We start from the raw sequence: 13,357 nt of genomic DNA on the forward strand, positions 1-13,357 counted from the left end.
TTTGTAGAATTTTGCCACCGCTATTAATTTTGCTTTTTCTTAACTATCAATAATGCATGAAACTATCTTGTTTTAAAATTATCAACTGTGGAAACCATGTATAGAACATTTTATTACGATACTAATAATGAATAAACATAATATAATATATATTGATAAGATACAAAATACAAACGTACATAAAAATTTTTAATCTCTTAAAACTATATTATTTAAAATGATTTAATTGGATATCAATTGAGGACCCCTATAGACACGCCACTAAACCTTTGTGTTTAGTCTTTTTTTCATGTTTAACTAGTAGTGATATACAACAATATTCAAAAATGTTGTAATATTAGCTATATCTTTTATGTTAAGTTTCTGGTCCTATTTTGTTTTATCATTCTACGAATGTACATTCATATATATTATATAAAAATAACTTGAATGTAATTTTATGTTTAAGATTAATGAAAATACATATATTTATAAATGTATTTTCTATATTAAATCATATATATATTAGTATTATTTGAATATCAAATATGCAATTATAGCAACCACTGCAGATATCACATGAAGCCAATGCTAAAACTATATATTTTTCTTTATTCTTTGGTGTTTCAGCTTTGGTGTTTCAGCTTTGCGCCAAATATTGATAAAGATAATAATACGCTAAGTATACTTTTTTATGATAATCGATATCGATATACATAAGACTTTTTCCCCTCGTGTGGCGTGTTTCGTACTCGATTATATGTAAGGCTGGTCTCAAGTATGCCCCTTTCATATAACAATTTATGACTAGTATACAATTATCTTTATATCAACAAAAACTCGAGCTTTCATAGATCAACCGAATTGACAATGGTACCATACAAAAATTTGACGGAAATGTATGAGTATATATTGACACAATATATATTATATACGAAATGTATTGTACAAAAATTCTAAATAACGGACAATAGTGGTCATGAAAACGTAATATCAATATGTATTATACATCCCTCCAGGGAACTCTCAGTGAATCATATATATATATATATATAAATTGGTTACAATAATAAAATGTGCGTCCTACCTTGCCTGCTGCTCTATTAATTGTAATGATAGTAATTATTATAATCTCAGACAAACGAGAGATGTGTTTTGTTGGACGTGAAATGACGAGACTATAGCAAATATTCGTACAACACTCGTATTGCTTGCTGGAATTTCGTCGCACTAGACACTGCTATATTGACTGCAATATTACAGTGGTATTAATGATAATATAGACACATTAGGCACTCGTGAACCACGTGAAAAGGTCTGAACGAACGCGACTACGGACGCAGAGAAAAATGTCTGTGACGACAGGTTTTCCTAAAAAATACCTACGATGATAAAGACCCGCTGCTGACAAGTAGGTATGCTGTAGTAAAATGTAGATTGCCCAATTAAAAATCTCCGTGTGCTTGAATGTTGTGACTTGTGATTTTTAATAAAATTATGTTACTTGATTATAAATTAAGTAATTGTTATTTTTTTCCTATATTTATTTACATATTATTATAATATTATGTGCCATTGTGACTATACGGTTAATTTTCTCCGTCAACAATAAAATTTAGATTTATAAATTATTATAAATGTAAAATTTAGGGAGTGCGATGGCAAATAAAATTGCACCTGAGCGTAAATATTCAGTATTCTGATTACCTACGTCTCTGAAAAGTCCGACGTATTATTAAGAATTAAACAACTTCATCAAAATATCGTAAATTATATAACTACATAGCCATCGATAAATCGATTACTGATTTATAGTCGGGACGAAATCGATATATAATATAATAAATATAATAAATATACCTACGAGACACGAGAAGCGTGTTTCTTGTGGTCTGCAGTAAGAGATGCGCAAATTATCGTACACTGTAACGGCATCTTTTGGAGACGACGCAAACCGTTTAAAATCGACATTTAGTATCAAATCAGATGCTGTATGCCCACCAGAAATATTTTATATTGTATACCGGGTGATTCTTTTATTGAAAATTATCAATGTTTTTGAAAATATTATTTTACATAGTTTCAAGTTGTTAAAAAACAACGTTTTTATTAAAAAATTATATTTTTAACTATCTTTTGTCCTTATAATTTTTAAAGTTTTTTACTTTTTTGAATGACAACATAGAGTTTTAATTTCATATCCCAAAGCAGAATATTTTTATAAGTATTTTGATTCATAAAAATCGAATTTAGGACGAGTAGTTTATGAGTTATAAGTATTTAAAGTTTAGACAAACGGAGTGGTAGACAAACATTTTGCGGGGTAACCCCGTACCACACCACTCACCAATCTAAACTTTAAATCCTTATAACTCATAAACTACTCGTCTTCAATTCGATTTTTATGAATCAAAATACTTAGAAAAATATTCTACTTTGGAATATGAAATTAAAACTCTATGTTGTCATTCAAAAAAGTAAAACACTTAAAAATTATAAGGATAAAAAAAATGTTTAAATACATTTTTTTAAATAAAAATGTTGGTTTTTGAACAACTTGAAACTATGTAAAAAAATATTTTCAAAAACATTAGTAATTTTTTAAATAATGAGTGTTCAATTATAAAATAATCACCCGGTATTGTCACTCACGGTAACATCGATGCTTGAAATGTTTGATTTTATAGAAACTTCGTGAGCCACACCTTATACTGCATTTAATATTATATAAAAACATGATGTTTAAGCTTGCTAAAACTTGTTTGTATTTGTCTTGGCTCAGCCATATACTATGAGGTGCGAAGGGCTTCTGTTATTGTAACAATTGATTTTTACTATAGTGTCATAATTGCAACACAACCGTATGCGCGTATTTTAATAATAGTATTAAATGGATGGTATCGAATAGTCTGTTTTAAAATACAAAAACTTTGCAATTAAAGATGTTTATATTTTACATCATAATATATTATTTTTGAATAAGTTTGATAAATTAAAATGTCATGTGTTACTGTTAGGTAACTATACTACCCTCAAGCATTCACTGCCAATGTTTCTTTTTGCTCGTATGCTTATTGTAATTATGTTTACAGATTGTATATTTATCTAACAAATGTTTAAAATAAGGAAATATATATGTATTTAATATATATAATATATATGATAAACTCAAATGAGGTCTCTGTACATTATATACATTTGTAGCACTGCATATAATTATGTATAATATACCCATTACTCATTGTCAGTCATTATGCAAGTATACTAGTATTATGAGTATACGTTATTATTTAGTTCATAGTCTAATCTCTATTAATTAAGTTAATTTCTGTCTTTCTTTTATTTAGAGATCAAAAATATGTATAGTATATTATACACGTGATCAATATGTGATTATTAGAATATCGTTGGATTACATCACTTAATTAATACAAATTTAATTAAAATAAATCGAATGCTGCGTTTAGTCCAAATTCCTCTTAATTTATAGGCATTGTTTGTTGAACTAGACAATTGCTTATTAATTAGTTTGATTCATATGCACTCTCATTTGCATAATCATTTTTTTCTTGTTTTTTGAAAACCTTTTGTTTATTTTTTAATGTCAATCGATATACACGAGTGATAATAATTTGTACGATTTTTTTCCTTTATGTAGAGCTATAAGCACATATGTGATTACCTAGGTTCACAACTTTTCAAATTAAATTAATGTCCAACAGCATTATTTTTAATCGAGTATTAGGTATTTTTTTTAACGTCACGTACTTTTTAATTTAAAATTAAAATATGATTAATTACCTAATGTTTAGATCAATTTTATTCTACTAAATATTTCAATGGCACTCAAAAACTCGATTGATCACAGAAAAATAACAGACAAATTTCAATCAAAAATCTATAGACAAAGCTATAGGTGACATGGTCATAAAAAGATTACTCACGAATTGTTATATTTAACGAATGTTGGTAAAAAAATTAATTTGAAATTTTGAAAAAAATAAAAAATATATTGCCTAGTTTTATGCTTGCATTTTTTTTTTATCTTAGTACCTGCTAAGTATTAAAATAAAAAACCTTACATATTAAAATTGTTATGGACCTAATATCTATCGATTTAAAATTCAATCATGTTGTAAAGAATTAATTTGAAATCAAATTATGGGTGATTCAAACGTTTGTTAAGTAATTATACATTAGTTTCTATGGTCTGTATGTATAAATTTACTATAAAATTAATAGATTCGTTTTAATGCACATATAGCAATAAAAGTCGGGATACATTTAATAATATAAATAAATAGTAAAGCGCATTATTGAACAATATTTTGTTTAAACTAAAGTGATAAACAATTATGATAATCATGGTACTTAGCAGTTTTCCTATATTAATAGAATGGGGCAGAATCAAAATTTCTAATGAAATCTGTTTAAAAAATTCCAAAATCGTATAATAGTTTCACTGAAATGTATGTAATTATAATATATTTTTCTCCGTGATCAGCATAATTTAAAACATACTTAAAATGTGAAATCAAGCTAATTATCACGTGATAGCCCATCAAATTCAGGTAAGGATTGGCTTAAAATCGAAATGGTCAGATACTCAGATTATATTGAAATGATAAATGTTGGTTTGCAACCGTCGTACCTTTATATGGATATACTATCATGGGTGTAGGTAAAATGTACAAACGACGGTATTGTCACCGACCAACATCCAGGTATAAATAAAACTTGTAATGTATTTAACCGAAATTTACGTGCAATTTTCAATCGATAAACGTGTCATAAATAAATATTTATACATGATTGTAAAATATAATGTTAAAAACCTAAAATTGTGAGAAAAAAAATGTACAAAAAACTATCAAGGCGTTCCCGTGGCGTGATGGTCATTATTACCCATTAATGATGTTGTTCGTTTAGTAAGGTGAACACTACAGAGATAGACTGCACGACTGCCATGCTGTAGCATATCCATAACTAGTTCATATTATATAATGGTTCACATAATGTTAATCATTCGGATGAAATTATATTATTCGATACAATATAATAGTTATGACAATGATTTAATTTGTTTATTTTAGAAAAAAATATTTATATTTTTTTTAATTTAATTTTTAAAGCATCGACTGCGTGATTATTATCTGGCGATACATTAATTTACAATTAAGTAATTAAAATGTTTTCTGTAATAGTAATTTTGTATTTGATGATTTATATATTTATTGAAAAATACATACTTTTGTAAACATAAAATTAATTATTTTAAGTATCAGCTGCTAATATGAGCTGATTTCAAAGATCTTAAATTTTAATTGTTGCTCCGAAAAAACAAACACCAAATTATTGAGCAGTTTAATATATTTATACAGTATCATTAACGCACAATCATTTTTACATAATTAAAAATTACTAGTTGATTCAATATATTATCATTTATGTACAATACAAAATATAACACTAGAATTAATATTATTGCTTATTGAGATATACTAACCATTATTGTAATACTTATCAAGTTATACTTAACATTATAAATTAAATAACATAGTAATTTCTTAACTTATTTTTAAATTAGAATATTGCATTTTAAAGTATAACAATTATTTATAAATAATTTTCTGTACAAAAATATTATGTGTACTTCAAATTATGTTTAATCTATAAAAATTTGATTTAATGGTATCCTATTAAAGAACTCTTGTGCAATTGAAATAAGAGCAACGCTCAATGCTCTTTCAAAAGCTGGCTGCATTTCTTTTAACAGTTCCATCCAATTCTCATTTAAGAATAAGTTCATGTTGTCACCTATATCATAAAAATTGGCATCAATAATTAAATTAAAATGTATTAAACATATATGATAAGGTGTTGGTTTTAATAAGCAAGACCGCCTAGTAAATTATCAAAGATTTTAGGATTAAAAGATTTCATACCTTTTTTTAGACTTAATTTTTTTTTTTTTTTTTTTATTAATTAAAGGCTTCAAATACAATGTTTATTAGCCTAAAGACTTAATTTATAATAAACTAATACAAATAATTAAATTCAAATGCATATTGTATTACGTCGTACGGTTTGTAGTGTTAACATTATTTTTTTGTTTAATCAAAAATTCCATTGGTATCTACATGGCCACATACCTATTAGATTCCTACATAGTTATTTAATTCACAATCATATTAGATATTTAAGAACTAATTAGTTATATCTCCACTAACAGTATGATTTAATTTGTATGGTAACCAACGTATTTATAAATAGGTATTTAAATATTAACCATTTTAACTTTTTTACTGCTCATCAGGAATATAAAAGGTATAATATTTACTTTTTTTTATCATTAAATATACGTATTGCATTATTCTTTATACAGTATTGGAAAAAACAGGTACATATAGCATTTAAATATTAAAAATATAAATTAATAAATTAATATATATTGAATATATTACTAATGAATAACTTCGAAGAATCTTTTTTTATGGAGATACGTGTTAAATTAATTTAATTTAACAATGCAAAATATAAAAAATATCAACTATATCTAATAACATATAAAAATAATTATAATAACATAGGGAGGTAATTATTTATAAACTATAATTATACTCACCTAGAACTTTGTCCCCATTAAATAAATTATTCATTTTTAAATGCATTTTTGAAGTAGTAAACTTCCAATCTAAACTTTTGATTTCTAAGTGTGTATTACCATTTCTAAGTACCGGTCTCATTTTAATAACACTATAAGATTTGTAATCGTCTAAAAATAAAAACAGCGTTATAAGTATTATTCTGTTTTTGGAATTTATAAAACCATAATACACTAAATTGTTTAACAGTTTTAAATTACCTAAGACATATCTACATGTTCCATTCCCATTAATGGGCAAAATTATCACTCTACCATTTGTTTCGTATTGACCTTCTAACACAATTGGTTTTTGGTTAACTAGAGCAACATTTAAAGTATAGTTCTTTGGATCAAATCTGCAATAATTTATAAATATTTTAATTGTCAAAACATTTTCTAACAGCTTTATTTACGTCAAGTCCTTAATAAGCGTCGATTTCATGTTTAAAATATCTAGATCCTTAAATTTTAGATTCACCGCTCCTATACCTTGATTTATTTTTAATGAATTGATTCGCAGTGGATCCGTTGGGAGTAATCCAAGACTCGGAATACCTTAAAAAATATAAATTATTATTTTATAAAAAAAAAAAAAAAAATACAAAATATTAGTTAAATTGTTTTTACCTTTTGCCAAATAAGGAGTAGCTCGTTGCAGCCCATCTCTGATACATTCATTCAAAGCTGGATCACTTAATTTGCATTGTACAAAACCTTTTGCTGAAAATAAAATGAACAAATTAAATAATAATAATAATATTAATATAAATTTTTATTAATAATAATAACAGACATTAAATTATAAAAAAAACGGGTAAGCAGGTATCGCTCTGCTGTACATAAGGGGGTAGGGTGGACCTCTGACTAGGGCAGGTTAAATTTGAATGCAATGATAGGTATCATTGTATACGAAAAACGATTCTGAACGGAGATGGTTTATCTGTCTAGGGTATATTATAGATTATTAAAAATTTTCAAATTTAGATTTAAAAAGAACATTTTTTATGAATTTCTATCTAAGATAATTTGAACATTGCCGTAATTTTTATGTATTAATAAGTCAATATTTGAACTTCAAATGCTAATTAAAAAAAATGTGACCATGCATTTATTTTATTTTTCAACTGGTATTGTAAAAATATGTTAGGAGCCTTGTATTAAATTTTCAAATCTTAGATATAAAAGGAAAATATTTTATGAATTTCTAGTTTAAAATAATTTGCGAATTTTCGTGATTTTTACGCATTTTGTCAAAATTCAAACTTTGAATGCTTTAAAACAAAAATTATGCATATATAATTCTTTTATTTTTCAACTGCTATTGTAAAAATATGATAGGAGCCTTGTATTAAATTTTAAAATCTTAGATTTAAAAAGAAAAACTTTTATGAATTTCTATCTAAGGTAATTTGAAAATTGCCGTAATTTTTACGTATTAATAAGTCAATATTTGAACTTCAAATGCTAATAAAAAAAAAATTTTGCCCTTGTATATTTATAATTTTTCAATCACTATAAGAATAACTTATGAGGAACTTTGTATTAAATTTTCAAGTATTTTGATAGGGCCAAAAAAATTTTATCGACACTTCAAAAGAAAATTTTCAGAAAAATTGAAAATTTCAGTTGTCTATAAATATCTCGAAAAAGTCAAAATATTTTGAAAATTAAATCATGTAAAGAAAACGCAAATCTAAATAACTGATAAAATTTTCAAGTATCTACGACTTATACTTTTTGAATAATAACAAATATTTAAAACCATTTGAGGATAAATCGTTATCATTACGCTATTTCGAAAAAATTTAAAATTCAAACGCACTTAAAATTTTTCCTATAACGACGCTTCGAGTTTTCTCTATAGTTATTTGAAGGAAAACTTAGTGTTATATTTTTAATCCTTAGTTATAAACGCAAAAAATTTTATGATTTTTAAACTTCAAAATTACTTGCAAATTTTCACGTTTTCGACATATTTCGTAAAAATTTGAACTATAAACGCTTATAAAAAAAAATTGTGACCAACGATTTTTAATTTTTTTTAGCTTCAATAAGAACAACTTATAAGGAACCTTGTATTAAATTTTCAAGTTTTTTTGGTCGTTCAAAATTTTTTTACCGACACTTCAAAAAAAAAAATTCTCGAAAACATCGAAAATTTCAGTGGTCTATAAATAACTCAAAAAAAGTCAAACATTTTTGAAAATTTATCTGTATAGGATATCACTGAAATAAACATGGTGAAAGTTTCAAGTATTTATAGTGATTAGTTTTTGAATTACAACCATATAAAAAAATCGATTTGTTCGAAAACTGGTTTTGCGTAAACATTCCCGTTTTTCTGTCATTTTTTTTTTTGTTTTTCTCGATTTTTTTGAAAACTGTTGGAAATTGTTTACTTTCGACCTCTATAATGCACCAAGGATATTCACTTTTAATCGGAAACCACCTCCAAAGTTTGAAATCGAAGCATTATTTCGACTAGTTATGCTGTACACAGACACACACAAAAAAAAAAACACACATCATTGTAAAATCAATACATTCATCACTTGGTTCAGAATCTAAAAATAAAAATAGATGTATTATGATTATTTTAGTCCACACGATTATCTCAATTTTATTGTGCTAGTGTAATACAATAAAATATAATAAAGATATCAAATATAATAATATAAATTATCATTTTAATTATGAAGGTAAATTTTTCATCATAGTATTCTATTACTTACTATTATTTTTATAATAATATAAATTTAGATATTACAAACTATTAAATTTTAGTTTATATCCAAGTATTTATTTTTTATTTTCAACAAATAAAATATAGTCCATATTTTCGACTTTCCATGTACAGCAAGTTGATGTATCTAAGTGTTGATAGGTTGTGTTAAGCGTGTAATTGTGTTAGTATAAATTCATCAACAATCGTTTATATAATTTAGTATTTAAGTGAATTTGCTGCTCTAATGGCATAGTACTAAGTAGCCATAAGTAGTGACCATATAAGTCATTTAATGTATGTTTTATAAATCAAATACAATGTGGAATATAATTGGATATTAATAATTATAAACTGTTTTATATAAATATATTAGTTTATTACTGGCAATGATGTTATAATGTGAAGGACGCTGTGAGCATTATAGTCATTGGTTCCATAATAAAACAAATTAATATATATATTTATTGACATGGATATTGTACAATTTTACTGCTCAAACCGGTCCAGAAACATCACTCTAATAGTAAATAATAAATGGTTTTCCGGTAGACACAGTGTCACAGCCAGATTACTGGTGGGTACTTGAGTTATGGCATCAAGGACCAAAAAAAAAGGTTTTTTACTTCCTTATATATTGAGACATAGAATGAGTGAAAGAACATCTTTTTAAACATTTTTTAGCTAAAATATTCCAGTGTTTTATATGGCTCATTATTTCATTTTTCTTCGAATAACTTAAATTTTAATCAATATTCTAACTTTTAGAAAATAATTTTCATATTAATAACAAATTGTTAAAGTAAAATAATGTGAAAAAAATACCAATTTTTTTACATTAAAAAAGTGACCTTCAAATCTTCTAAAGAATCTAATATCAAGGTATGAATTAAGAAGTTTTATTTATTTTTTATTTTATTGTATTTATTATGAATTGTAATTTGTATTATACTGTGCAAGTTCATGATTTTCGATGTATTGATTCACAGATCCTATGACGTACAACGCTATTTACCAAGGCGCTCGCAGAAAGTGGGTATATTTTTAAATATAGTCAAGGACTGTATGTTATTTTTGATTTCTTGATTTTTTTTTTACTCTTTAAGGAATATCCTGTAAAAATACAAACTATTTTTTCAAATGAGAAACTATAGTGAATAATGTGTACCTAATATAAAATGGGAGTTTTTATTTGAAGAATATAAGTTTGTATTTCCATAGGACACTCCCTAAGTAATACAAGAAATATCGAGAATTTAAAAATATGGTCTTTGGGTGTATTTTTAAATTCCAAAAACCGGAATTTGAATAAATTTCTTAGATATTAAATTAAAAATGGGACGAGTCACCATTTTTAACTAACTTAAACAACACTGTCAAATTTTGAATAGATACAATATAATTTTATGACAAGCTTGATACTTTTAAATTTTTACAATATTTTGTGTAATAATAAATAAACATATTAGCATTTAACAGTCTTCCAAAAAATTTAAGGTAATTGCTTTTTTTTTTTATTCAGAATCAATGCTATCAAAAAAAGTTTAAATATTTGAGCATTAGTGACTTACAAAGTCAATAACAATATTTTCTGGTATCTTAAAATCAACACAGTCATAATACTTTAACTACACAAATTCAAGAAAAAAACTTTAATAAATAGGACGTATAAGTTTGTACTTTATAATAAATTAACTTCAACATTTAAAAACAAATCATAGTTAGATAATAATAAATAATAAATAAAATTGTCATCAGTTATACGTTAGAACTTAAAAATTAAAATATAAAATTTAAACTTAATAATAATACGATTATCACGTACGAATAACATAATTTTAGTATTAGAACTGCTCGTTACCGGTAATCATGATTTTAACAGTCATAAAACCAAAACATTAAGCACAGGAGATAACTGAAACCTTATTTTAAATTAATTTATTGTATATTCTTCACTTACGCAATTTTGTTGAAGGTGCAGCATGGCTGGTCCCGACGAAAATATACAAAAGACAACAAACAAACTTTACAATTAAATCAGTCATATTGTATGATTTTGATTTGCAAGATCACAAGATTGGCTCAGTGAAACTAAATCTAACTGCTATTTAGAAATCCGCATAAAAATTTCGCTTTAACGGAAAGACACTAGCTAGACGATTAATGAAAAACGTGATAATTCCATTCACCTTTATAACCCTAACGGGTAACATAGGTAGCCTTCAATCCCTACTGTAATTCTGTTAACTGAATATGAATGTTACAAAATTTTTAATCAAAAAACAAGTCTAACAAGATGTAAGTACCTTTGTAGCATGATAATAAAAAGTAGAAATAATAATAATAAAATATAATAAATGTTATCAATTATTTCAAACGCGCCTACTATATGAGAGATGTACACCTCACATAAAGTTCAATAGCTACTCATAATGCATGCAGTAACAACACATTTTTTTCATTTTTTAAATTTATATTATCAGATAAAACTCCACAAGCCAAAATATTAAACGAATATTCTGGTTTTTTTGTGAATAGGCTATATGTATACCTACAGCTTGTTATAGATATTTATTTTTAAATATAATATTAAAATATAAATACAATTATAAACATATTTTAGCATTTTCTATTTTTGTTAAAAGTAGAAAAAAATAATTAATAAGTTGTTATCATTCCAAAATCGATATTTATATTTTGATTATTCGATTGATTATTCTAAAAATCAACGTTTTACCGAGAAAAAAGGGAATTCTCTTTTTAACCAGCTAACGTCATTACAGCAACATCTAGTTTTGCATTCTTTGAAGAAGCTGAAAATCTGCCATATCCTTCAATCGATGTTGTCAAAATCAATAATAACCACTATCAAAACTTACAAAAACAATTAGCTTAGAAAATTGGTAAACGGATACTTTTTAGTATCTATTGTTTGAGTTACATACCGTGAATACTTTTAACGGGGAAAATAAAATGGAAAAATCGATCGCACATACTTTATATACGGTGATATTAAATTTATAAAAATCTATCGTTGACACTTTGTACAGTACAAATAAAACAGGAAATATATTCATTGGAAGTGTTCAAAAATTACTCGTACGGGGAAAGTTACAATAAATCTTTTTGAACCGGTGAGTTACAAGTTATAAATAATATGATTTTCATTATTATAATTTTCAGCTATTGCATAGCTTTTATCGTGGGCCTGGTGTAGTGACCGAAAAAAACGGTTAGGTTAAATTAGTAGTAACGAAAAAACGTGACCCCGTCGGCGGTCCTTGACGGTCTTCGACGGTAGTATACATGTATATAACAGTATAAGGAATAAATTTACCTATTTTGTACGAGATATTTACAAATAGTATATATATGTATGTACCTTCACCAGTTTCCACCAACCCTTACAGCCTAGGCGGCTTCGCTGTTCTGGACCATAGTTCACGGTGTTTCCCCTATGGAGGTGAGATAACATCATAGATAGTTTTGACCTTGAAGGTAGTTTTTAACCTCGGAAGTAGATTTGGTATTGGAAGTAGTTTTTGACCTTGGAGGTAGTTATTAACCTTGGAGGTAGTAACTTTTTAAGCTATTGTATAGCTTTTATCACGGACCTGACGTGGTGACCAAAAACAAATGTTTCGTAATGAAAAAGAGTGACCGTAAACGCTACAGGCACACGACCAGCGGGCGTCCTTCGTTCCGTCACAGAACATGAGACCGTCCGAAAATCTTAAAACAAAATTATTAATTATTATATATTATAATATTAAAATAATAAATAATGAAAAAACATTTTAATAGATCAGAGCGACTGATAACTTCTCTCTCAGAAAAATAAAATTTACAAATGAATAATGATCCACAAGAATCTACTAAAAAATATGGGACCACCATCGGCATCTATATTCCAAATATTTTATTTTTTTATTATTAAGGAAAAAGCCTCGGTAACGTGACCATTGGCTTGTTTTTACATGATAATGATAATTTAAATTAAATTGTACAAT

The 13,357-nt window shown here is 26.0% G+C and overlaps 1 protein-coding gene across 1 annotated transcript; it reads right to left on the bottom strand.

Moving 5' to 3' along the window:
* Nucleotides 1-5,331: 5,331 nt before the first annotated feature.
* LOC107162859 (protein takeout-like) lies at nt 5,332-11,521 on the bottom strand. The gene is made up of 6 exons (XM_089223117.1): nt 11,308-11,521; nt 7,253-7,345; nt 7,039-7,180; nt 6,845-6,981; nt 6,605-6,754; nt 5,332-5,796 (listed from the first exon to the last, which is right to left on the bottom strand). Exons 1-6 carry the CDS (start codon nt 11,390-11,392, stop codon nt 5,645-5,647), a joined length of 759 nt encoding a protein of 252 aa, XP_089079243.1. The 5' UTR covers nt 11,393-11,521; the 3' UTR covers nt 5,332-5,644.
* Nucleotides 11,522-13,357: the final 1,836 nt, after the last annotated feature.

Source organism: Diuraphis noxia, unplaced genomic scaffold (assembly GCF_037042655.1).
Source record: "Diuraphis noxia isolate RWA-SAM2 unplaced genomic scaffold, SU_Dnox_SAM2 contig0003, whole genome shotgun sequence".
Lineage (NCBI taxonomy): Eukaryota > Metazoa > Arthropoda > Insecta > Hemiptera > Aphididae > Diuraphis > Diuraphis noxia.

Coding starts and splice junctions, on each gene's coding strand:
- LOC107162859 (XM_089223117.1), bottom strand. CDS start 11,392: ATGACTGATTTAATTGTAAAGTTTGTTTGTTGTCTTTTGTATATTTTC. Junction 6,755..6,844: donor AACATGTAGATATGTCTTAG/GTAATTTAAAAC, acceptor TTTTATTTTTAG/ACGATTACAAATCTTATAGT. Junction 5,797..6,604: donor TAATGGGGACAAAGTTCTAG/GTGAGTATAATT, acceptor TTTATGATATAG/GTGACAACATGAACTTATTC.